The 27,920-nt window shown below is 43.6% G+C and overlaps 2 protein-coding genes across 2 annotated transcripts; one reads left to right on the top strand and one right to left on the bottom strand.

Moving 5' to 3' along the window:
- Positions 1-27,885, top strand: LOC311034562 (tripartite motif-containing protein 16-like; the record flags this gene model as incomplete). Its single annotated transcript, XM_084042442.1, has 5 exons — positions 1-127; positions 11,371-11,430; positions 13,024-13,083; positions 22,915-23,299; positions 27,798-27,885. The coding sequence occupies exons 1-5, from the start codon at positions 40-42 to the stop codon at positions 27,883-27,885; spliced, it is 681 nt and encodes a 226-aa protein (XP_083898568.1). The 5' UTR covers positions 1-39.
- Positions 5,932-8,705, bottom strand: LOC311035130 (putative ATP-dependent DNA helicase Q1; the record flags this gene model as incomplete). Its single annotated transcript, XM_084043212.1, has 4 exons — positions 5,932-6,121; positions 6,653-7,136; positions 7,613-7,692; positions 8,221-8,705. 4 exons carry the CDS (start codon positions 8,703-8,705, stop codon positions 5,932-5,934), a joined length of 1,239 nt encoding a protein of 412 aa, XP_083899338.1.
- Positions 27,886-27,920: the final 35 nt, after the last annotated feature.

Below are 27,920 nucleotides of genomic sequence, written 5' to 3' on the forward strand. Positions count from 1 at the left end.
GTAACTGGACAAATAATACAAATAACATTGGGAGCTGGAATGTTTTTACATTTGTGGACTACACGACCAGATCTGACACTGGGAAAGCCAACAGGTCTCCTCAGACCACCATCATACCTTCACTACGGTAACATAATACACTTCTCTTTTGTTCTTATACTCATTAATTATATTAACATAATACTAATATATCCTAAATATCATTATTTATGTCTAAGTCATAGTGACATGCATATATATGGGCGTATCGGGTTTGTTTATGGTTATGTCTCAGTCATAGTAACGCGGCCGCTGTGTTTCCTATGTGAGGGTATCAGGTTTGCTTGTCTCACCCACATTCATATAACATATAACCCTATACGACGTCCATGTCTGTGTATCAGAACCTTGTCTTTACTAATTCAAATCCCCCTTTTACCTTTTATTTTTAACAATGTTGTTCTGCTTAGCTTTTTACACTTTCATGGTTATTTCCTAATGAAGTTGTTTTGATTGTTTTGTTCTGTAAAGTGACTTGGGAGTAGAAAATCTCTATATAAATTGCATGCATTATTATTATTGTTATTATTAAGGGGCCAAGCACTTTAGTGCTGGTCCTTTCTTATTTCTCTACACTTTTTTCTTCTTCCGTAGTAGTGGGTCATGTAAAATCTCACAGTCATTCGTCAAAGGGTGGCGCTATAGCACTCATTTGAAAAAGGCACACTTTGAACAGGTATAACTCATGCCCAGTTTCACCTACAGCCATGAAACTTCTACACATTATGCGTCTACTCATGACTTTCACTGTTTGACTTTTGACCTTTGACCTTTAGTTCTCCCACCATTTTGAATTATATGAAAAACAGTAAAAATCTATGTGCACGGAACTTTCTACACGAACTTTGGACGTATACCGACAAAAAACTTTAAACAGGCATAACTCATGCCTCGTTTGGCCGACAGCCATGAAACTTGCTTACACATGTGCCTTAACTCATGAGGAACGCATCTATCACTTTGACCAGTAAGCTCCGCCCTTAAATTTTCCGCTATTGGAGCAGTTTGAAAAACACTTAGACCCAGGATTTTTTTCCAATTTGCGTGAAACTGTGTCATTTGTGTGGGCACCTTTTTCACAAGATCAGGTCTGTGGATCGAATGGCTGAGTCAATAATGGACATGCCTCTTAACCACAAGGTCCCCGGTTCAAGCCTCACCTCATGCAGGCTACATTTAAATTGCATCGCACAACATGTACTAAATGTACTTTTCTTTACATTCTTACTTGTGTAAATAGTTGATCTACAATCACACACCTTTTCAGATAGCAATGCGTTGTGAGCTTGTAGATCCCTTATTTTCACTAGTCTCCGTTCCGAGGAGACAAAAAAAATATTGCACAAAACATGACCTTGTTCATTTTAATGCATATGCAATTTTTAAAGATAACATGAAATGCCTTTTTGAGAGTAGTTGTTTTCAATGTATACCTTACTTCCTTGTGAATATAGCCAATCTACAAGCTCACAACTTTTTGGATAGCAACGCTTTGTGAGTTTGTAGATAGGCTACTTTTACTAGTTTCGGTTCCGAGGAGACATACAATTTCTCCATTGGTAAATGGTTTGTGAACCCGATCTTAGTGTTAGTGAAACAGTCACTAACCTAATCTGTTTCTATGTCTTATTGTGCTATTATTACGGGGTGAGGCTTCCAGGATGGACCGTTTTGATATTGGCATTATTCTGTCACTTTTTCTGCCACTTTCTGCAGTTCTGGCTTAACCGTGCAGACGCTTTTTACGAAACTCGGCCATATTGTAGATGGTCATGAAAAACTATCAAGAAATAATTCTCACAATCTTTCGTCAAAAGGTGGCGCTATAGCACTCAATTGAAAATGCCAACTTTGAACAGGTACAACTCATGCCCTGTTTGACCTACAGCAATAAAACTTACATACACACATGCATCTACTCATGATGACTTTTGACCTCTGACCTTTAGATCTCCCACCTTTTTGAATTATATGAAAAACAGTTAAAATCTATGGAATCCTGGGATTTTTGAGCAATTTGCACGAAACGTTTTACACATGAACTTTGGACCTATGCCGACATAAAATAGGGAGCGGATTTTTTCTAAGTGAAAAAATGAAGCTTTAATGAGCCAATGAATATTGCAGTTTTATGACAATTATTCATCTGCCCCTATCACATACATGCAGACTCACATTTCTTTGAAACTTTGCGGTAATGTAGCGGGTTATTCCAAATGTCACTGAAACCAATCTTACTCCAATTGGTCAAAGGGGGGCGCTATAGCGATTTTTTGAAAATGCAAACTTTAAACAGGCAAAAGTCATGCCTCGTTTGGCCGACAGCCATTAAACCTGCTTACACATGTGCCTTGACTCATGAGGAACACATCTATCACGTTGATCAGTAAGCTCCACCCTTAGATTGTCCGCAATTTTTTTAGCAGTTTGAAAAACACTTCCCAGGATTTTTCAGCTATTTGCGTGAAACTGTATCATCTGTGTGATCTCGTTTTTCACATTTTCTGTCTGATGGTCCAATGGCTTCTCCCTTAAACGAAAGCCTCACAACATCAAGGTTGCCATTTCAAGCCTCACTTGATGCAGGCTTTGTTAAAGTTGCATTGCACACAACATGACTGTATCAGTGAATACATATACAATTGTTAAATATAATATGAAATGCTTAACAATATTTGTTTGTCAATTTTCTGACATAATTATGTTCTTGTAAAAAGTGAGCAACAGTCCACCTCTCTCTCTCTCTACAATCTCACTACTTTTCAGATAGCAACGTTTTGTGAGCTTGTAGATCGACTACTTTCACTAGTTTCTGTTCCGAGGAGACGTACAATTTCTCTATTGGTAGATGGTTAGGGAACCATTGATCTAGAGAAGTTAGCAAAACAGAGGCCTGGTCCGTCAGTGGCGGAATGACTTATAAATATCAACAGACACTACCAGGGATATCATATTTCTAGCTCAATGAGAAGAAAGGCAACCTTGTAGGCCGGAGGTCACTGGTTCGATCCCCGTCCCCGACGATGTGTTGAGGTGATCATGATTTGGCATTTGTAGGCTTACGCATAGTATTTCTTGAGGTTAGGGGAAGGCATAGTTTTACTGAGGTTAGGGTTATGGGTTTAAAATGCTCATTTGTTAATTGCATGGTCTTCTTTCTCTCAAGTTCAGTCTTCTATGTTTCTATGGCTTATTGTGCATATTACTTATCATTGCTTCTTTCTTTCTTCTCTCTGCAATCCTTAGCCCCGTATTATCGCTGCTTGCAGCTATATTTGCTTTTTGTCTTTCATTCCTTGGCCCTGTTTATTATTATTATTTATTATGTATTTTTTATTATTATTACCCTTATTATTATTACTAGACCATACCCGGTGAAGGGCGCAGGCGAAAGTAGTTGCAAAGTTGGGGTTAATGCACGTCCTGTCGCGCGGTTTCTCCCCCGCGCGCGCCCCGTCGTGGCGCCCCCCTATTTTGGGGTACCAAAAGCGTGGGACAAAAAATTCCAAAAGTGAAAAAGAAAAAAGAAAAAGATTCAACATTTCTTTTTTATTTTCCTGGGTGTCCCCGGACCCCCTGGGGGCCCGCGCACCCCTGTGGAACATGGCGGACCCCTTCGGCTGTTTGTTTTAATATTATAGGAGGGTGTTGTGATGTATTTCATATAAATGTAATTTCAGTAATGCATTGAAGCTGGTATTGAGGCGGTACTAAAAGAGGCGGTACTAAAAGAGTATTTGTAGTAGTAGTTAAGTAAGTATTGTTACTCAATGTATTTACTTGAAAGTGTTTTTAATGACTTTATTAGCTTTAAAGTTTTTTTTACAGATTTTTAAGTATTTTTACTGTTTTTATCAACTTTTAGGTATTTGTAGTGTTTTCATCAATCTTTAAGTATTTTTACTCTTTTTTTTCAACTTTTCAGTACTTTTAAGTATTTTTACTCATGTTGAGTACTCTGAAGTATTTTTGCTCAAGGTATTTGAGTATTATCTCCGTCCCTCTCTCTCTCTCTCTCCCCATCTCCCTATTTTCACAACGCATCGCGACGCATTGAGAGCTTGTAGATGGGCTATTTTCAATTGATTGCAACCTTTATTGTGAAGGAACGACCGGAAGTGCTAAGCTATTCAATTGCGTGTGACATAACACTGTGAGTTGCTACATCGTGACATTGTGTCACAGAAACCCACCAAAGTCCCCAAAATAACACTGTTCAACGGGCTAATTAGTTAGCATTGATGACATTGACCACACTAACGTTCATACAGGTTGTTGATAAGATGTTTAACGTAGCCGTTTGAGTGACGACAGCTGCGTTGTGTAACATTAACGTTAGCCGCATGCTAACGCTACCCGTGGCTTAGCTCCACTAACCTGACGCTACCAGATCCAAGAAGCTTGCTCCACACATTTGTTTCACAGCTTATTTGGATCTGGGATCTCGGGAGCCAATTCGATGACGGGGCTGTTCCTTTTTTTCAAGATACTTGGTAGATGATTGGATGGGACCGTCTGTCTATCACCGTGTGGGCGTGCAAACACAACCAATCATATCGATGTGTCTACGTGACGTATGGTAGGAGCGACACCAGGAAATCACCATCGTAGTCCAGTATTTCACCACAACAACAAGAACTCTCAAGAAGTTGCTAAAAAAAAGTTATCATGGAGGTCGGAGATTTTTGCCGATTTTGTAACACGAATCTGCGCATAAAAGGTATTTTAACGGGTACAAGGAAGATATTTGATAAGCCTCAGCCTGCAAACGAAACAAGTATTAACGAACGCCTGATAGCGTTAGCTTTAACACTGTTTAAAGACCCCTCCGTATCGTGTCGCATGTTTGGTCATGTCTTCGCTTGCTTCAAAGAATGGAAGACGATTTTTCCATTTTAAGGCGATGGGAAAAAGAGGACAAAGACAGAAGACCTCCAGAAACGGCTACCGCTACAGCAGAAACACCGACGTCACCTGAGGCATCCTGCCTGTGGTCACCAAACTCTCCTCTCAGCGTTAAAGCGTTTTACTCTTGAGTCTGAGTCAGTCAATAATATAGCCTTACAGTCTTTCAACATGTCCACGATACACTTTAGATAACGTAAATCTCATTGTGCTATAAAAGTCTGTGCAATAACTCCTGCCAAGTAGTCAAAAATGTTGCAATAATTCACTGTTGCTGTTCATCAATGACTGGACCAAGTGCATCTTTATTTTTCTCATTACTTTCACACACAGAAAATATGTATCTCGAATTTGCACTGTTTAACAAAGGGTACTTGAAAGGGATATGAGAGTGTACATAGTTAGGACCCTATTGAATATAGGCTACGCATGTTGTATTGTTTTTATAATCCTGTTATATATATATTGTTGTGATTTTCCCCTACCTGAGTATGCGCAACTATAGCATTTAGTTGTTTTTTTATAAATAAATATTTTAATTTGCCTCACTTGTTCATGTTTACTTTCTAAAACAACATCATAACATGTTTGTACAGTATCAAAGTTGGATCCCATGTGTAAAATGGCAAACTGATCAATGCCTCTATAGCCTAATGATTTGAAACAATCAATTTTAACATGGGGGAGAAAAGCAGGGATTAAGAGTCATCATGCATAGTGAAAAGGGTGACATACAGTACCAGGACAGATGTAAAACAATGATGTACTTATTTTGTGATAAAAGGTTATCAATCTAAAAGTGATATATTTGCATACCTGGAAAAGAAACGACACCAGATTTTTTGCAGCGACAAACTTTTAATCACCTGCTTATGTTCAAATTACATACAAAACCATTTTAATCATGAGCATTCAGTCAACTAAATATTCCACAGCTTTAATTGACAACCAATGTGAGTCTTATAAGAGCCTTTAATGGCCAACTGCTTATTCGTCAGACGATTCTGAGCTGCTGTGCTGTGTTCCCATCTCGAAGTCCTCATCATCTTCATCAAAATACCCTGTATAATCGATGTCTGGCTCAGTGAAGCTATCCTCTTGAGAAGAAGGCTCTACATCCTCAATGTCACCAAAGACTTCATTGATGATTAGCAGAATTTCTCTTGCATGTTTTTTTCTGAATACGGGAAGGTTTCTAAGAATGTAAGACAAGTCAAATATGTGTGTGCAGCGTTCTACTACTGCATCAATGAGCTCAGCACTGAAACCAGTACATGCTGACTTGCTAGTGTAGACATGTGCTGTGTCTTTTTCTAAACAACTCATATACTCCTCTAACATTTCCCCGATAAGAGATTTGTCCTCTTGTGTTACCACTCTACATTTCCCTTGCATGCCAGCATCTTGTTCTATTACCTCATGTTTGGGGCTAGGCTCGTCACAATCTTCACCTGCACATGAACATACAGAGTGGCAATAGCTGCAGCAGACATGCCCTGGCTCTACACTTGTTGGCTGGTTTTCAAAATGGCCGTACAGTGCTTTTCTAAAGCAGCTCTTAGTGCCAGTGTGTATCAGTTCTTTCACTTCTGGACCAGCACTTACAGTTTTTTTTATAGCATACAAAATTGCATGTGACTGTAACCCATTTCTGCCAGCCCTTCCAACTTTTTGAACAATGTCTTCAACATCCCCTGGCAAACCATACATTACAACATGAGAAACATTAGGGAAATTCAAGCCCATCCCAAGAGCTGTTGTTGCAACAACCACTCGGCAGCTCCCCTCTCCCTCTCCACTAAAGGAGGCCAAAACTCTGTCTTTGTACTTTGACAGTGTGTTGCTGTGGAAAATTCCTATAAGGTGGTTCTCAGCCTTCTGATCCTGGTCTCTGTTAACCCAAGCATCTTCTCCCAATTCTGCTTTAAGATAGGTGAACACTCTCCCAACTAACTTCAGTGTTCTGCAATAGATTATGATGGGAGACATTGATAGACCCTTATCTTTGACCTCCTTTACTACCCAGTCCATACAGTTCAAGTTATCAGCAGGAACCCGACTCAGTCCCAGCCGGATGTTTCTCCTGTTTGGGCTAACAGTCACGAGAGTTGCCTCCTCCATATTCAGCATCCTGGTCACACGGCCTCTGTTCTTGTTATCAGCAGATGCTGTCAACGCTAAAACAGGTAAACCTGAAAGACAATAAGTGCACATATATCAGCAAAGAAGCATTACTGAAGAACTGCTGTAGGCTACACTTTCTATAGTGTTATAAAGGGGAAATAATTAGGTTATTTATGTTATCGGGTAGCTTCAGGTAAAGACTGACATTTCCACATATCATACTGTATTTTCTTTACATGACAAATAACTACACTTGGACAGCACCAACTTCTATGATCTGCTCCTGTACCTGTAGTGTAAACACCCCTCCCCCTAACCTGGCTAAACAGGGGGGTTAACAGCCTGCCCAAGTTGCCAGCACAACACACCCCTCCCCCTAACATTAAAAATAGGGGGATTAACCTAACCAGCCCAATGCACACACAACCCCCCCCCCCCCAACATTAACCCCCTCAGGTAGCAGCACAATGCAGCCCCCTTTTATGGATTGATATTAATTAATCATGTATTTAATCATGTAGCATTACTGTGTTTCAAAACTCACCTTCTTTGACTATGGATCTTAGTTCATTCAGCCTGGAAAAGGCTTCTCTGAAGGCTGGCTTTCCGTTTGCTCCCAGTCCCCTGGTTGAAAGAAAAATAAATCCTACATTGAGTCTAGGTAGCAGCAATAGACCCCTTAACAGACGACGTCATACTGGCTGCGTGCAGCCAGTATGCGCGCAACGAAACCCATTATATCAGGTCTCGTTAGGACGCGTCTCACTAGCCAACACACACAAGAGGGGGTTGGGGTGTGCTGAAACCAGTGCACCCCGAAACAGGTTGGGAATTGATCGCGTGAAACAATCACCTGTGCGTCCAGGCTCAATGTTAGTAAACAAATAATTGGTCTATTGTAACGTGCATAGTTGCATTACAACAATACAGTTAGAGTAAGATCTGTGTTTAACATTTGGTCTGTTTGTGTGTGTTAGCTTATTGTTTATAATATAATGTTTGACCTAAATAAAACATAAATGTTACAAACACTTCGTCTTTGAACTACTGTAACCGTAACACGCTGCTCTGTTTTGTTTTACAGTTTAACATTACAGTGTATGTGTAGTGTAACAATTACACTATACAGCCATTTAACGGCGTTTAGCTTACCATTTGTATGCGACGTGAACTTCATCGACGACAATGCCCAGTAGGTTTTCACGATACACTTGTGAGGAAAGCATATCACGCCATTTATCTTCCAGTAACCACGTCTCCGGGCTACCAAAGACCAGCTGACATCGGCCGTCGAGGATGTCGGTGTGTGCTGCATTATCTACGAGTTGCGCAGCATAGAGTCCCAGATTCGTAGCCTCTTTGATTTGATCTGCTACGAGGGCAGTCAAAGGAGATACGACGATCAATATAGGCTTCGGCTTCGTCCCCAGTTCTTTCGCTACCAGTGGAGCTAGTTGGTAAATTAAACTCTTGCCGAAGCCAGTCGGGAGGAGAGCAAAAACATCTTTTCCACGCAGAAAAGCCTTCAGTGCCAAACTTTGCTCTTCTTTCAAAGAAGAAATATTGTCCAGTTGAGAAATAACTAATGTTATTGCAGCATCTATCGTCATATCGGTGTTGCTCATGGTAGCGGCCATGTTGACTAGTGAAGAAACTACAAAACAACAGACGCGTCTATATGGCGTCACATCCGTTTTTGCCCAGATCACGCCCTTAGCTCACGCTGATTGGTCCGTACCGGGAGCGGTACGGTGTTAGCTCAACCCCTTGAGCGATCTCAGATGTAGCTGTCTTGAGGAACCTGGTTACTCAATACCGCCACCTCTGGCAGGGTCAGGTTATAGCTCCACACTGACGGCCCATTATAGGCAGCTGTTGGCTTAAACCCAACTAACGGCAACACAGTATTGGACATAAGCATTCACATACATGCTTTAGACAGTATTAGCAACAACCGGTAGTTTGTTTACATGGCGCGGGACGTCGCGGGTGGCAGCGCGCCGACATCCGTCGGGCGGCGCGGCGATGTTGGGGTAAAGGCCCCACTCCCAGGCGAGGCTTATGCTTGCGCTAGGCCGCGACTTCCGCGGGGCCGCTGCCTCGTCTCCTTCGTGTCTTGTGACATTTGTAATGGACAGAAATGTAAGTTGGGCTTGTTTGTGTGAGAATATTACCACATTGGTTCGAAATGTGTGCTTATTTCAGCATTTAGGAGGTAACTGTGCGTGAGCTGTGTGAAGCGAGCGAGCTGCTGATTTCAATGGCGGCCGCGGCGTGTGGAATTGTAGACAGTCAGAGAGTGGGCGGGGTCTCGGTGTTGCCATGTCGGCGTACTGTAAGCGCTGTAGGGCCAATGTTGGTGGTATAGGGTTCGTTTGGTTTGGCCTCGTTTTCATAGACCTCGTTGCTTGGAATTGTAGACAGTCAGAGAGTGGGCGGGGTCTCGGTGTTGCCATGTCGGCGTACTGTAAGCGCTGTAGGGCCAATGTTGGTGGTATAGGGTTCGTTTGGTTTGGCCTCGTTTTCATAGACCTCGTTGCTTGTTTCTCTCGCGAAACCTGGCAACACGACGCATGCGCAGTTTGATCGGAGACCCAGGACCCCATCCACCCACCGTCAGGTTACTAGAATTATAGTAGGATTATTACCCTTATTATTATTATTACCCTTAGTATTAGGGCCCGAGCACTGCACCAGTGCAAAGCCCTATTGAAATTGAGATTACTATTTTATCGATAATGAATTTGCGCAACGCACATACATCATACACATACATACGCAAAAAAATTACCTGTTTTATCGGTCTCATCTACACATTTCAAAGAAGCCCCACAATACGGTTTCACCTTCATGTATGAAAATTTGTACACACCTGTATCATGTCTCGACTTACAAAAAAGTCTCTTGGCGCCATGACCTAAACCAAACAGGAAGTCAGCCATTTTGAATTTATTGAGGTGTTTTTTGTGCATCTTATGCCATTTTCATGGGTCGTACTTTAACAAATTCCTCCTAGGAGGATAGTCAGAACTAGCCATGGATCCAAGACTGTCATCAGTCATGACCGTCATGGATGAACTTTTTGGCCCATACATCTACACATAAAAGTTCAGATGTCAAATATAAAGTTTAGATGTACAGGCCAAAAAGGGAGAAAGTGAAGTTCATCCATGACTGTCATACAATATATGACAGTCATGTATCAGGGCTAAGTCAGATCCACCTCAAACACACTGTACACAAAATACCTTAATGATGAAACGTTATCAAAAGCTTGAGTTTTCATAAAATGGCATGACCGTGGTGAAGCGTCAAACTTCAACATTTATAAACAGGAAGTGAAAATAGCTGATCTACAGGGTGAGGTCTTTCCTATTGTTCTATGTAACTTTTGAGCAGATTGCTTTGAGGTTGGTGTCATTGGAATCAGACCAGAGTCCTTGTCTTTCATTGGTTTAACTTGGCTCCACCCCCTTTTCTGATTGGTCAATATTTGTAAATTCCTATATTTTGCCATAACTTTTGACCTCTGTCGTAGCCACTTGTGAGTCGCCTCATTGGACTTGGTTTAAAGTCCTTGTCCTTCATTGGTGTTACTTAGCTCCGCCCCCTCTACTGATTGGTTGAATGATTCGGTTGAGAGTCCTTGTCCTTCATTAGAGTTACTTAGCTTTGCACCCTGTTCTGAATATTTGCCCCCAATGTGGAGAGAGGTGCAAGAGCCAGCATTATTATTATTATTACCCTTCTTCTTCTTCTTCTTCTTCTTCTTCTTCTTCTTCTTCTTCTTCTTCTTCTTCTTCTTCTTCTTCTTCTTCTTCTTCTTCACATAATCCACATATCTTGTAATCATTTATATAGAGTATTTGTTCAGTAACTGTGTTAAATAGCTCTATATTGTGATAGTAATCATTGCTATAGAGTGTTTGTTCGGTAACAGTGTTAAATAGCTCTATATTGTGATAGTAATCATTGCTAGAGAGTGTTTGTTCAGTAACAGTGTTAAATAGCTCTATATTGTGATATTAATCATTGCTATAGAGTGTTTGCTAATATTATTATCATTATTATTAAGCACATGCACATCACACGTGGGTAATGGGTAAGGCATCATGTTCCAAAAGGGAAACCAAAATGAGCCAATCATCATAATAATCATAAGCAATTGAATATTTAAAATGAGATGAAGCACCACTACAATAGGGGCAATTAGACCATGATATATTGTAGATTAAAATGTAACCTCAGTTAAGGTCATTCTTCTGTCACGTTAATGATTTCTTATGTCTACTTTGTCTCCAGTCGAAGCTTCAGGTCCAGCAGTGTCTCCTGGGAGCACAGACAGAGAGGACTTTTTAAAAAGTGAGTCCATGGTGGTTTCGTACGTGTGTGTGTGCGTGCGTGCGTGCGTGTGTGTGTGCACATGTGTGTGCAGGAAATAAGTGTGCATGCACATGCATGTGTGTAACAAGTCCCCTTAAACTTAAAGGGGAATTTCGGACTGGCCTTAACCTTACCTTTATATGATGATATTATGTCCTAGGACGAGTAGAACATTTTGACCTGCTTGTCGTAGCCACTTGTGAGTTGCATCATTGGACTCGGTTTAAAGTCCTTGTCCTTCATTGGTGTTACTTAGCTCCGACCCCTCTACTGATTGGTTGATATTTGATAGTTCCTATTCTTTGCCATAACTTTTGAACGGTTTGTCATTGTGAGTCACATCACATGATTCGGTTGAGAGTCCTTGTCCTTCATTAGAGTTACTTAGCTCTGCACCCTGTTCTGATTGGTCAATATTTGCCCCCAACGTGGAGAGAGGTGCGAGAGCCTGGTCATTGCTGCTTGCAGTTTTAATTATTATTATTATGTATAGACAAAAATAAACATATTTACACATACATAGCATATCCATCCGAACATATCTAGTAATCATTGCTATAGTGTTTTTTTCAGTAACAGTGTTAAATAGCTCTATATTTTGACAGTAATCATTACTATAGAGTGTGTGTTCAGTAACATTGTTAAATAGATCTATATTGTGATAGTAATCATTACTATAGAGTGTGTGTTCAGTAACAGTGCTAAATAGCTCTATATTGTGATAGTAATCATTACTATAGAGTGTGTGTTCAGTAGCAGTGTTAAATAGCTCTATATTGTGATAGTAATCATTACTATAGAGTGTTTGTTCAGTAACAGTGTTAACTAGCTCTATATAGTAATCATTACTATAGAGTGTTTGTTCAGTAACAGTGTTAAATAGCTCTATATTGTGATAGTAATCATTGTTATAGAGCGTGCCAAAAATCCTGAAGGGGCGTCAACAAGTGTCTTTTGGTAGCGGCGGACATCTTTGAGGGGTAAAAAACAGGTTGACTTAACATTGCCCCCCTCAAGTATGTCTGCGGCTACTATGCCACACCCCCCGTGGTGATGAGTCGTTGGCACGCTCTATAGAGTGTTTGTTCAGTAACAGTGTTAAATAGCTCTATATTGTGATAGTAATCATTAATATAGAGTGTTTGTTCAGTAACAGTGTTAAATAGCTCTATATTGTGATAGTAATCATTACTATAGAGTGTTTGTTCAGTAACAGTGTTAAATAGATCTATATTGTGATAGTAATCATTGCTATAGAGTGTTTGTTCAGTATCCGTGTTAAATAGCTCTATATTGTGATATTAATCATTGCTATAGAGTGTTTGTTAATATTAGTATCATTATTATTAAGCACATGCACATCTCACACTGTGGGTAAGGCATCATGTTCCAAAAGGGAAACCAAAATGAGCCAATCATAGTAATCATAAACAATTGAATAATTAAAATGAAATGAAGCACCACTACAATAGGGACAATTAGACCATTGATGTATTGTAGATTAAAATGTAACCTTAGTTAAGGTCATTCTTCAGTCACGTTAACAATTACTTATGTATACTTTGTCTCCAGTCGAAGCGTCAGGTCCAGCAGTGTCACCTGGGAGCACCAACAGAGAGGACTTTTTAAAACGTGAGTCCATGGTGGTTTAGTGCGTGTGCGTGTGTGTGTGTGTGTGTGTGTGTGTGTGTGTGTGTGTGTGTGTGTGTGTGTGTGTGTGTGTGTGCGTGCGTCCGTGTGTGCGTGTGTGCGTGTGTGCATGCGTGCGTGTACGCACATGCACGCTCAGGCACATGCGTGCATATGGGTGTGCAGGAAATGAGCATGTGCATGCACATGCATGTGTGTAACAAGTCCCCTTAAACTTAAACGAGGACGCCTGTCGGGCCTGTGCGTGCTTCACGGTGTTCCACCTGGATCATCGGCTAGCGAGGGCCAACCTACTCGCGGCCTCTTCGAGCGGCAGCTACATCGGTGTTTCCCTCGCCATGGGAGCCAGAGCACCGCGAGCGGACCAAGGCCTTAGGCCGCCGCTACACGCCGCTCCGAGGACCAGCGGTGCTACTAGAGGTCGGTGCGTGGTAGCCTGCGGGGAATTAACCTCGTCACCGGTCCCCGCCAGTGGCACCCCTCCTTCCCCCTCCACCTCCCTCGTTGCCTGGGGCGACTCACAGACGCCTGAGGGTAGCGTTTACTCCGGTGTCGAGGACACCTACGGAGTAGACGACGATATGGACGAAGGTGGGGAGGAGGAAGAAGTAGGGGAGCTCACCTCATATCTAGAGATCCAGGAGGTTGCGATGTCGAGCCCGGGGCCAGTCGTCCCTCCTGCTCCTGCTCCGGCGGCGGAGGCCTCTGTCGTGGACAAAGAGCCCTCCGAGCCCGTGTCGGCTATCTTCAGGCGGGCCATCGCTAGGTGCGGCCTGGAGCAGCCGATGGAGGCCCTGAAGGTGTCCGGTGGAGTCCCGGTTCCAGGTTTCCGGGGACTGGCAGCCCTCCCCTCAGTCGAATCGAAACTGCTTCCCGAGGCCAGCGCCATCAGGAAGGCCTTGCAGTTTTCGTGGGCTAAGAGAGCCTCCAAACTAGGTTTTGTGACTAGGCTCATCTCCGCAGCGGACCTGGGGGTCAGCGGCCTTCCCCCAATGAACCCGACTCTAGCCAGGAGCCTCGAGGACGGTAAGCCTGGCTCCGTTAGGACAGCGGAGGACAGACCCGTCTTCACGGACCACAACAGGAGGAACAGCACCGGCGCTTTGAATAACCTCTACAAGGCCTCGGGGCTAGCAGCGGAGACTTTCAACGCCGTGTCCCTCCTCCAAGGGTCGGCCGCCGCGAGACTCAAGGAGTTGGTGGCCAAACCCTTGGGGACCCAGACCGTGGAGGTGCTCCACGGCGAGTGGATCCAGGATGCGAAGGAGCTCGAACGGCTGATGCAGATCTCCATCCTGTACACCTGCCATGGCGTATAGTGGACGGGTCGAGCTATGGCCCTCGTCGCAGACCTAGAAAGGGCGAAATGGCTCGAGCTCGCCGCTGAATGTGATAAAAACGTTGCCAAAAAGCTGCTCCACCTTCCTCTCAAGGCAGACAACCTGTTTCACACTGCCGCCGAGCTGCTGCGCAGCACAAAGGCGGAGGAGATCCAGAGGAGGGAAGCAGCGACCATCTGCTGATAATCAGTCTCACAAGAGGCCCATGCTTATTTTCACGTCCCAATCTACCCCCCACACCGGGAATTCCTGTGCTTTGGCTACGAAGGGAAAGTATACGAGTACACAGTTCTCCCGTTCGGCATGTCACTGAGCCCCAGGGTTTTTGTGAAATGCACCGATGCGGCCATAGCCCCACTGAGGCAGCAGGGTCTCCGCCTGTCGACTTACATCGACGACTGGCTGCTGGCTGCGGGCTCGAGGGAGGAGGTGGCGCGGCACACAGAGATGGCCATTGCGCTCCTAACGTCCCTGGGATTAACGATCAACGTTCAGAAGAGCGTTCTGATCCCATCCCAACAGGCCACCTTCATAGGAATCTCGCTGGACTCAACCACGCTGATGGCGCGTCTGTCTCAGGACAGAATAGCCGGGTTTCTGTCATGCGTGAGGTCTCTTCGCAGAGTCACGTACAGAATTTGCATGCAAGCAGCGGGTCTCATGGCTTCGGCCATACACCTGGTCCGGTTGAGCAGACTCCACATGAGACCTTTTCAGAGGTGGATGCGGGCCCTGAGGGTCCCACACACCCTGGGTTCTCGGAAGGTGGTAGTGTCGCCACGTTGCGTGGAGACACTGGTCACAAGCATCTTTTCTGTCCGAGGGGGTCAGAATAGGCGCTGTGGTGTCTCGGAAGGTCATTACCACGGATGCCAGCCTTTCAGGCTGGGGAGCGGTCCACGAGGGCTACTCAGCCAGGGGGACGTGGGACTCTGAATTAGGCCCACATCTATTACCTGGAGTTGCTAGCTGTCTTCCTCGCTCTCAAGCATTTCGAGAGCCGCATCTTGGGGTGTCATGTCCTGGTCAGAACGGACAATACCACAACGATGTGTTATGTCAACAAACAAGGAGGCTTGGGTTCCCTTGTGTTGGACAGGCTGGCTGGCGACCTGACGCTGTGGTGCGACTCACGCCTGGCGTCGATTCACGCAGCTCATGTACCGGGCCTCCTCAACAGCGGGGCGGACCTGCTGTCCAGAGGTGGGCTCCGGTACGGGGAGTGGTCACTCCACCCACGGGTAGCAGACCTGATTTGGGCCAGGTTCGGCCGGGCTCAGGTCGACTTGTTTGCATCCAGAGAGAACGCGAAATGCTCTCGGTTCTTCTCGATGGGGAACAGGGACATCTCCCTGGGAGTTGACCCCTTGACACACGAGTGGCTGAACGTACTACTGTATGCTTTTCCGCCTCTGGAGCAGATCCCTCCGACGCTGGAGAGAGTCAGGCTCCAGGGCCTGACAATCCTGTTGGTGGCCCCGGTGTGGGGTGCCTGGAGGTCGGAAATTACTCCCCTCCTTTACGGCGAGCCGTGGCCTCTCCCTCTGCTCAGGGACCTCCTGAGGCAAGGAGGTGTTCCACGCAGGAACTAGACCTGTGGGTCTGGCCCGTGATAGGACGAGCTTGAGCTCGCAGGGGTTGCCTCCTGATGTGGTGGCTACCATACAGGGGGCTAGGGCCGTCTCCACGAGACTGCAGTATGACGTCAGGTGGGACATGTTTGTGTCCTGGTGCTCTGAACAGTCACCATCGGTGGTTTCCAGACGCCTGTGGGCAGCATCCTGGTTTTCCTGCAGGGCAGATTAAATCGGGATTTGGCTTTTTCCATCATCAAAGTGTACCTGGCGGAAATTTCCGCTTGCCACGAGGGTTTCGTTGGCAAGACGGTGGCTCATCACCCGCTGGTGCGCCGTTTCATGAATGGTGCTAGGTGGGCCAAGCCGGTTAACAGACCTCTGTTCCCAAAGTGGGACCTTGCGGTGGTGCTGGACACACTCTGCCGTCCTCCTTTTGAGCCATTTGAGACTGCAGATCTGAGGATCGTGAGTCTCAAAACGGTCCTCCTGGTGGTCCTGTGTACGGCCAAACGGGTCGGTGACATGCAGGCGCTCTCGGTGAGCCCGGCATGCATGTGGTTCTCAGACGACGGCAAGAGGGTTTTGCTGAAACCCAACTTGGCGTTTGTGTCTAAGACTGGCATGGTGGCCAGGGCCCCAGTTGAACTGGGGGCTTTCCACCCTCCACCGTTCACAGCGGTGGATGATAAAAGGTTGCACTGTCTCTGTCCAGTAAGAGCATTGAAGCTCTACTGCCAGAAGACGGCGGCCGGCCGTGGGTCGTCTCAGCTGTTCGTCTCCTTTTGCCGGTCTGGTCAGAGGAAGGCGGTGGCTAAACCGACTTTGGCCAAATGGTTTGTAGAGGTGATCAAGTTGGCCTATGTGAGTAGTGGCTCTGTGGTCCCGGAGGGACTGAGGGCTCACTCTACTCGGGGTGTAGCTGCATCGTGGGCCCTTTACAAGGGGGTGTCGATGCAGGAGATATGCTCGGCGGCGAACTGGTCGTCTCCTTCGACCTTTGTGGCCTTCTACAGCCTGGACGTGGCGGCATCTGAGATGGCGCACACGGTCTTGGGTATGGCTGCTGGATCAAGCCAGGGGAGTACGGTGCAAGCCTAGGGGCATGCCTCTCTTCCTGCTTGTTCTTCTTCTGAAGCCTCCCCTGAACCAGCTAGGCTGGGGTTCAGGGGAGAGGACCTTTGTGTACTTTTTCCGCATCCTGGCCCGGTGGACCGGGGCGCCCATGAGGCTGTGGTCTCGCCTGGGTCTCGACTTGGAGCCAAGGGCGTGCGGATGGGTAGGGTCAAGGGACTTAGCTCAAGGGGAGTTTGTGTCCCATAAGTAAGTATATTACGAAAGGAGAGGCATAACAACTAGAGGTTACGTATGTAACCCCAGTTTTATTATCTCCAAAGTAATATACTTACCTAATATCCCTTCTGTGCGCATTTGGCGTGCAGAGGGAAGTTATTAGAGGGCGTATCCCAGTTACACGAGGGGTTTTATACCCCTTCCGGACTACCGGTTTCGCGTAACATGACCCTATCCAATAGAATTGTCGCGGGAGTCCATGTGTGTTGCTCTGTGCATCGCCAGGGGGCGATGTTATCCCATAAGTAAGTATATTACTTTGGAGATAATAAAACTGGGGTTAAATACGTAACCTCTAGTTTTGTCTCTATGTGAACAACTGAGTGGATTACACAATTTTGACCATGCTCTTATTTGAAGGGGGGAAAAGCTTGATAAGGGAAATTAATCTAACTTTTGAGCTGTAAAAATTGTTGCCTCTCCATGCTATTCCTGCGTGAAGAACACGTGCCTTCAAAGAGCAGATGACTACTGCAGCTAGTTGACTCCTTAATATTCCATTCAATCAAGGTCTTTTGTTCTTACAGCTGAGACCACTAATGGCCTAGGGCTCGCTGCAGCGAGTGGGGGAGGGGGGAGCGTCCTCACAGCCGCTTGGACGCACAGCAAGGCAATGCAAACTGCGACTCTATGTCTGTTTGATGTAGTGTCAATTTACTATTCTTAAAAGTATTTCGCGGGCCGCCATGGACCTTTCCGCGGGCCGCCAAATGCCTGCGGGGCGCCACCTTGACACCACTGATGTAGGCCTACTCCTCTCCCCCACAAGTCAACAGCTGGCTTTGGGTCAAAATTCTGGTGGTGGATGTGCATCAGGGGTGAGAGGCGAGAGTCTGACAAGCAGGATCTGTACTTGTTTTTCATTATATTGAGGTGTGAAAATCCTCTCTCACAAGCAGCACTGCTCAAGAGCAGTGTAAGAGACAACAGAAGGACTTTCTGAATGTTGGGGTAAGTATCTGGATTGCTTATCTTCACTATGTTGAGCAAGTCGTACACAGAGGAGGCTGTCCAATAGCTACCATGAGCTCATCTTTGCATTCACCAATACTCAACTTATCTTGCTGGAACATACTGTAAGGGAGAGGAACTGTAAGATATTCCCAGTATCAAGCATATGTGCTAGGAAACAGTGAAAACGCTCTGCCCAGACATGTTTTAGGTCACTGTCATCACTTGTAGCCAGTTGAATTTTAATTGCAGGCAATAATCTCCATATTTTCAAGAGAGTCTCTTGTCTCCATGCAGACCATCTAATGTTGTGAAACTTTCCTAGTTTTACACAGGCAATGCCATTCTCATCACATAGTTTCTGTAGTTGTGCTGTTCTTTTTGCACCCCCCTTCTGCAAATAAAAGATTAGCAACCTGACAACGGAACGATTACAATACTCACAGTTAGTCCATGAGCCAGACAAGATTTCATTATCGAAAGAGTGAGCAAAACCAAACCTATATTAAATTGTTCATAGGGTCAATATGAGTAAATAAATATATGATAACCTCTCCACAGGAGTAGCTTTTTCATGGTTATCACACATTTTGTTATTTTCCCCATACATACATGACAGGTGAAACAATGACAAAATTTAAAAAAAGAGTTATCATAATGAAACTTCCTGAGTTGATTACTTACATGAAGACAATGATTTATCGTATTACAAGTTTTCTGAAATTGTATATTTAAATATGCAAATTAGGCATTTAGTCCATGAGCCTGAGCCCCAAAATTGAGCCAGATATTGAATATTCCATCGTTAAAAACCTTTGACTCCAACATCTTAACAAAATGAAACAAGTATGTTGACTCTGGCTTTGTCCAATGTTCCAATGTTGATTCAGGAAAGGTATGCAAATTTGGGCATATTTTCCTAATGCCTAATTTGCATATTTAAATATACGATTTCAGAAAACTTGTACTACGATAAATCATTGTCTTCATGTAAGTAATCAACTCAGGAAATTTCATTATGATAACTCTTTTTTAAATGTTGTAATTTTTTCACCAGTCATGTACGTATGGGGAAAATAACAAAATGTGTGATAACCATGAAAAAGCTACTCCTGTGGAAAGGTTATCATATATTTATTTACTCGTATTGACCCTATGAACAATTTAATATAGGTTTGGTTTTGCCCACTCTTTCGATAATCATTGCTCAATTTTGGGGCTCTGGCTCATGGACTAAGTATGGTACCATGCATCAGCTGACTTGGCGCAGTTCTCCAGGGTGTGGGCTGTACACAGAACGTGCACAAGGGAATCCCCGATGACCACCTTCTGAAGTAATTTAGGGATGACGCCGTTGTATACACCCACGTTGACAGCTGCTCCATCTGTGCACAGCGAGACCGACTTCGTCTGCCACTTATCCGCTAATCCACATTCATCGAATAGTTGCACAAGTCCATCCACTATGTCCTGTGCTGATCGCTTTACCCCCAGATTAATGAATCCAAGGAAATCTGAGCTAAACTCTCAATTGCTAGACACCGACACAATGTACACAATTTCCTGCCCCGTTGTGTTGATGTCTTCTGATCCGTCAAAGAGCAGACCCCAAAATCCAGCCGTTTTTAATTTTTCATGCAGTTCCGAGCTCATTGTCTGTGCAATGGTCTGCATGATGCGGGACCCCCCTTCTCGTGAATTATAGGCACTCCCGACATTAACTCCAAGCCTCTTGAATAGTTGAATGTCCTCATCAAATGAACGCATAGGACGTGCATGTTTGGCTTTGTGGAAAGCCAACAGAAATATATTACACATGCTTGACACTGTTCTTCATTAATTTTGTCCTGCCACCTGTCAAGAGGGCGACTCCGATCCTGGCTGCTCCTGTTATCAATTGTTTACAGTATGTTGATGTGCTCTTTGCTTTTCTCAGGCTTAACAAAAGCTGGGTGACTGAAATGATTTGTCCCTGTATAAAAGGCGCTGCTTTTATCAGCCAGATTGGGATGCACACGGCATGTTTTGCACCACATCATGGTGCGTTCATCATCGGTTTGGAGCCAGCCTACATCCACCAGCCACACACGTTTTTTGTGCGGTTCAGGTGGCGGTTCAGTCTGGCGTTTCTTTGGAGGTGGTGGTGGAACACCAAAATAATTACTTAATGGGGCTTGCTTCTTAGACATTTTGACGATTGCCTGCAGCCGGTAGCTTGTTGTTGTGTGCGACTGGCTGTGTCAGGATACGAGGCCACACTCACACAATCATGTGCACTGCAGCATGTGTCCCCTCCACCTCCGCCTCCTCCCCATGGGTGTGTATTGTGTATGGGCGTGCATCACCGTGCATGTGTGAGTGTGGCTTCAGGAAGTAAATTACTAGCCTCGATCTCCAGACTTTTATTTTTTATTTTTGCTAAAAAATAAAAGTCTGGAAATTCCTGTCCCAGCGGTCCCAGCTGTTGGTACGCGAGAGCGCCTTGCTTTGTTTGATGTGCCGCGCAGCATTTATTTTGGCGACGTATGCGCACTTGCGCATCAGTTATGTGCACCCCTGGTTATTATATCCTAGGACGAGTGGTACAGTAGAACATTTTCATAACTCCATCCCGAGTCCACCACAGATAAGTCGGAGCTTGCAGTGTACAATCGTTTTAGCATCAACATATACTTTGAGTACCAAAGTACTCAATGTTCAGAAAATAGCAGATCTACAAGCTCATAACGCGTCTCATTGTAGATCGGCTGTGTGTGGTTACTGTAGGTTTTGTATTAATAATACATTACAAGTAACAAGTAGACCCGTGCACACTTGGTGATGTAAAATAAATATCTCTAGTGTAAAAAATGTGGCAACAGTGACACAGTGAAAACACGGGGCATTTCTCCTCTGTCCTTCTCTCTCCCCACTAGCAAAACCCATTGGAAATACATTCGGTGATTAAAGGTTTCATGACATTCAGTTTTACAACACATTAAAAGTCTTTGTCATGCATGGTCATTCAAATGTGTATGAAAAGTTTGAACTGAAAATTCCACTCTAGTGAGCCATTGCAGGTGTTTTTCTCTCACATTTCTAAAGCCTTTTCAACTGCAATGAAAAAAAGATATATGTGCTTGCGGGTGTCGCTGTTGAGGGATTTTGCCTGTCAATCATCACCCCCAAAAAACATAAAAGATAAAAAAAAGTGAAAATGAATGTCAAATAACCTTTAAATTTAATTATTTCAAAAACTACAAATTATTTCAAAAAGAAAAGTACAAGCATGTGTACACAGTAAGCAGATTTTTTTTTACAATTTGAATTGAGTTTCTAAGTGAAAGTATGTGGTACTCCTACATACTCTCACTTAGAAACTCCATTCAAACTGTAAAAGTCAATGTTATTTCAACTGAAAACCCCTAGAGAGAGAAGGACAGAGGAGAAATGCCCTGTGTTTTCGTAAAGTCACTGTGGCCGCATTTTTTACACTACAGACATGTTTTTTTACATCATCAAGATCGCACAGGTCTGCTCTCCAATTTAATCCAAAGATCTAATCTGTGTGATGTAACATAACTCCCCCCACCATACCCCCCCCTCTCTCTCTCTCACTCGCTCGCTCGCACGCACGCACGCACGCACGCACGCACGCACGCACACGCACACGCACACGCACACGCACACACACACACACACACACACACAGTAAACCATCAGAAATATACAAGCCAACTGGAGCCAGGGGGTGCACCCCACACCCATCACTCTACCCCTAATACCCCTCCATCCCCTTACTACCATCAGCTATGCAAACTGATGACAATTAGGAGAATGATAACGGGTGCTCCCAATCTGATTAACCGGAGGCAAGACTACACCCACACACAACACAAAGTCAGAGTTACAAACTAAATTTGTGCCTTTTATAACTACAGTTTTTGGCTTTAAAGTGAGCCCACATTGTTTCTTCAGGAACAATATTTCTAGTTATTATCATTATCATTATTATATATAAACATAAATGTTTAAAATAATGTTTTAATGTGTGAAAATGTTGGTGATAATGAATAATAACATGTCCAGAATAGAGTCATTGTGACAGACTGGATATTCTTAAAGAAACACAATCTGTATTGTTGTTACACTCTTTATTGTTCCCATATTTTATCACCCTTGTGCCTTTTCCTTATGGTCTGAATGAGAGATTGATTGCTCATGCCTGTCATAGAATACAGAGGGTGCTAATGCTATGCTCCGTCATTAATACAGTGTATGGAGCCCCAGCTGTTCCTTATGTAATCATATTTTCCCCTTATTCAAGGGATCTACTAGCCTGGTAAACCCCCCTCCCTCCGGAAATCTCATTTGCATTTGATTTCAGGAAGGAGGTCTGGGATCGCTCAGGGAGTAAAGCTGCCCGAAACGCTGCGTATTCGAACCGATCAGCGTCTGTCATCGATTCTGCTTACGGAGTCTCAGATGGAAGTAGGCTGTGAAACAAATGTGTGTCGCAAGCTTCTTCCATTTGACGGTGTCAGGTTAGGGATCTACATCATCAGGTAGAAAGTGTTTCATTAATAGTGATATTTTATCATGCGTTTTTCTCACAGATTCCTCTCCTCTGTCCTTGGACCCAAACACAGTAATGAGACAACTCATCCTGTCAGAGAACAACATGAAGGTGACTTTTACAGAACAAGACCAGCATCATCCTGATCATCCACAGAGATTTACCTTTTACTGGCAGGTGTTGAGTAGAGAGAGTCTGTCTGAACCTTGTTACTTTGAAGTAGAATGGAGTGGATATGGGGTTTATATAGCAGTCAGTTATAAAGACATCAACAGAAAGGAGGAGCCTCTATCATGCTTTGGATTCAATGACAAGTCCTGGAGGTTACATTGCGGTGGTGCTGATGGTGATAAACACTACGAGTTCTATCACAACAGCATTAGGACTGTAGTGTCAGGACCTGTTCCCTCCACAGGGAGGAACAGGTGGGGGGTGTATGTACTGTAGATCACAGAGCAGGTACTCTGTGTTTCTACAGGGTTCATGGAAACAGAATGAGGCTCCTTCATACAGAAAGAACCACCTTCACAGGACCTCTCTATGCAGGGATATGGGTTTATAACGCTACAGCAGAGGTGTGTAAGATCTGGTAAACATACTTGAGCTATTAAACCCTCTGTACTAGCTGACCAGGATTTCCCAGGGGGGAATATTCACCTCTTTTTTTTTGCCAGCAAAGAGGTATGGTGTAGAGTGAGAAAAAGAGCAGACCAAGTACGTATTGAGGGGTTTAAATGTGTGAAAATACACATTAACATGAATCCAACATGTTAATAGAAAAGATTATGTGTAAACAAAAAAACATTGATTTACACACAACACTGATCTACTGAACTAGTCTATGAAGTTATCTTTGAAATATGAAGAAAAAAAAAACCTGTTCTATGTCTTATGAATCAACGATTGGTAAAGCTGGTTTGGCTAATTTAGTTTTAATTTCGTGAAAAGGCTTAGTTCTGATTTAGTTTGTATTTGTTAATCTTTTTTTATTGTAATGTATTGGTGGTCAGGGACGAGATTCAAAAAGCAAAAAGATAAAATAAGAAAATAAACGATTAGATCAGGCTCTTTATGAATGAGACCCACTGTGAGTTATGTTTGAATGTCTACTCTATACTTATATTATGTTATAATTAGCTGATAAAATGTTTTATATAAATCAATCTTTATACAACGTAATGACCACCTGATGTGAATGTATTTCTTTTTCCCCCCACATAATTCCTTGATGTGTTACTGTACTCCTGTGCTGTTTGCATTTTGTCTAATAAAGTATTTAATCAATCAATCAATACCTAATAAATGCATAACTATCAGTAACGTCATATTTTCGTCCCCAATGTCATTTTGTATGTTTGAAAAATGACATAAATTATGGACATATTTGTGTCCATAGTGTGTGTGAGAGAGATTTGAAGTAATGTTTAAACTATGGGCTGTTTTTATTGAGTATTTAGTATTTATACATACAGAAAAAAACTGGAAATAAAAACAAAGTAATAATGATAAGATGAATGGTAGAGATCTTAAATAATGTAATATAGTTGGACTGATAATTCATGGATCACCATTGACTTATATTGAAATATTGAGTTTACTGCCCTCTTCTGCCACCCACTGTTACTACAAAGGGAAAACCTTTAACACATAATATAGCTTTTCCTCTGCTTTGAACTAGTGTTCCCAAAAGTCTTTATTTTTCATTTGTATTTACTTTTTCTTATCGTGGTATTAGTCTATCGGTTATAAGTATTAGTCTTAATAGTATTAGTCTAATAGTTCGATATAAAAGCACAATTATAGTTGTATCCAGTTTTCACACTATAGCAATGATTACTATCACAATATAGATCTATTCTTAACCTTTTGACAAAACCATTTTTATATTAACACATCTCCTGCCAAGGTATTAAACATCGTTTGTTATCCCCTTGCCAGCGTAATTACCTTAAAAAAATAGTCCATGTGAGGAGGCGGAGGCATCCGTGTGTACGCTGGATGCTGGAACAATAACATTCCACCCGCGATCGGCCATTTTGGGGCTATGGCGGTCACAGAAATGTTATATCCATTATAATCCATCATCTGGCCGTGTTTATAAACACACACGGCTTTAAAATGCAAGACACAACAGCATTTTAGCTACACTGAACGCACCCTGGAGGAATGAAGTGAAACCAGTCTGTGAAACAAACACATTCAGCACATTCAAAGCACCTTAACACACTACTGAAGGCCCAACAGACAAACTGTATTACTCTTTGTTTATTCATTCTTGTATGTATGTTTCATGTTTATTTTTATTTTTTAAATTACTGCTACAATGTCTGAGGAACCAAAACATATATAATTGTACTCTTATGTCCCTGTACACAAGATGTAACAATAAAGAAATCCTTAATCTTGAGCACAAAGTGAAATGTCTTCTTTCATCATGTGTTGCTTTTAATCATGTGACTTTGTGTCTACAGTGTGGGACATCAGTCTGCTTACAGGAAAGAAGACATTTGCTTTTACAGAGTATATTGGGACCCCCATAGATAACCCATGTTTACACTCTCAGAGTTGCAGACCTGTAAGTGTCCATTTGGACCACTGGTGGTCCCCAGATCCGACATTGCGACCCAGTGACCTTTCCTCCATTGTGCGTGGTGTGGGGGTCTTGGTGACATCGTCCACTGTCCTGCATCAGCATCCATGGAAGGACGAACATCATAGCAGGACACAACCTGAGGAACACACGGCTTTCAATGTTAATAAAGACACCTACACACAGAAACATAATGGTTCTTAAATGGGTCTTTAAAAGGCTATATGGGTTCATGAAGAACCATAACCTGCTAAAGAACCATTTTTGATTGATTGATTGAATACTTTACTAACAGTTAGCAAAAAGTGCAGAGGTACAGTTTTACAATAATGCTTAAAAGGATAACACAAAAAGCCCTGAGGGCTTGTTTCCATTGTGCTCCTGTGTATTCAATTCATCAAGATATACGGTATACAATACTATACAAGAAATCATCAATAGTAGGAACAGTAAAAGTATATTTACAGAAAAACTGTGCAGGGGTAATTTATTTTGTCAAGCTAGAACAGTGGTCTTCAAAAGAGGGTCCTCAAAGTTACTCAGGTGTAGAGTGGCCGGTAGAGTGGCCGGTACAGCAGCAAGATGGGAACCGCGAGATTCCCAGTTCGATCCTGGGCTCCCCATGAATTAGTGTGGAAGTGTCCTTGAGCAAGACGCTGAACTCCTAATTGCTCCCGATGAGCAGGTTTGGTTTCTTGCATGGTTTCCTCCGTCATCGGTGTGAATGGGTGAACGTAATGCACGATCTATGTAAAGCGCTTTGGATAAAAGCGCTATTTAAATGCACCATTTTACCATTTTACTACAGGGGGTCCACCAAATCTGGGTAATGATGGGGAACATTAGCCGAAAATAGCAGATCTATCACAACGCCTCGCGCTGCGAGGCGTTGTGAGCTTGCAGATCTCCTCTTTTCAAATAAAATCTTAGGGGGAAATTATAATAAGCAGATCAGGCAACACTGCAGACAGGTGCTATTTCATGGCAGTTTTGAAGGAGGGTCCCCCCAACATAATCATATTTGAACTGGGGATCCCCCACCCTGAAAAGCACTTCAAATTGTATGCATTATATTTAGTTGTTTTTTTTATCCCATTATTTTGTAACCCATTTTTTCACCCAGTGTCAATTGTTTAGGTAATCACTCCCGCTACACTCCCTCTGCCAGCCTAGTGAGAGCCTAGAGCCGAGCTCATGCCTCCTACAATGCATGAGAGCTAGCAAGCCGCTTCTTATCACCTGACAGGGGGAGTTTCCCCGGTAGGACGTAGCGCGTGGAAGGAACACGTTATTCCAACCAGTTCCTTTCCCCTCCATCAGGCGAACCCCGGAAACACTCCACACAGAAAGGCCCTTTCGCCAACCTCACCTAGGGTATGGGCACTGATGGACCCTAAGGAGAAAACACGACCCCAGCGCTAGTGTTGATTTCGTGAACAAAAACGAAACAAAATATGTGCGTCAACGCACATTTTTCAAAGGACGAAGACGAGACGAGACGAGACCATCACCCACATGAATAAACAATAACTGGGACTAAATCATTATGCAATTTTGTTGACTAATAAAGACGAGACGAAAATGTAGTTCACTAAATAAAGACTGGGCTGAAATCTATGGTCATTTTAGTTCACGAACAAAGACGAGACGAAATAGTATATTATATATTTATTATATGATTTTGTGACTCCCTGTCTGATTTGATGCGCAGCGCATGCTGTTCCTCACTCATACACCCCCTTTCAAAGTTGCAGCCGCGCGTGTGCGCACACACACACACACACACTCACACTCACACACACACACTCACACTCACACTCACACACACACACACACACACACACACACACACACACACACACACACACACACACACACACACACACACATACACACACACACACCACCGTCAAATGAATGGCTGGAGGATTCAGATTTCAGAGCGAAACTTTACAAAATAAAACGGTAAAATGCTTTGCACGGGACTCGGGAGAAAGAGAAGAGGTGATGTATGGACACATTTTCACTACATCGATGTGGAGAACAAAACAATGCTTGATTTTATCCGAATGTTATGACCCTATAGGGTCTATGTATTTTCCTGTGGGGCCGTGTGTGTGTGTGTGGGTGTGTGTGTGTGTAGGTGTGTGTCCCTCATTGGTGTGTGTGTGTGTGTGTGTGTGTGTGTGTGTGTGTGTGTGTGTGTGTGTGTGTGTGTGTGTGTGTGTGTGTGTGTGTGTGTGTGTGTGTGTGTGTGTGTGATTGAGTAACTGAGTACCAGCTGGTGTGAATGTTGAATGAGTGGTGGCTGAGTGTGACTGGCTGATTACCAGGTGGAGCCTGCTGAGGATTGGCTCATGTGACCAGGCTGGGGACTATAAAGATGGCTGTCCTATCTTCCTCCTAGCCAAGCTCCCATAACATCCTTACTTTCAAGCACCAGCACTTTGTTCAGT

This window comes from Gymnoscopelus microlampas (genome assembly GCF_963454915.1).
Source record: "Gymnoscopelus microlampas genome assembly, chromosome: 19".
Taxonomy (NCBI): Eukaryota; Metazoa; Chordata; class Actinopteri; order Myctophiformes; family Myctophidae; genus Gymnoscopelus; species Gymnoscopelus microlampas.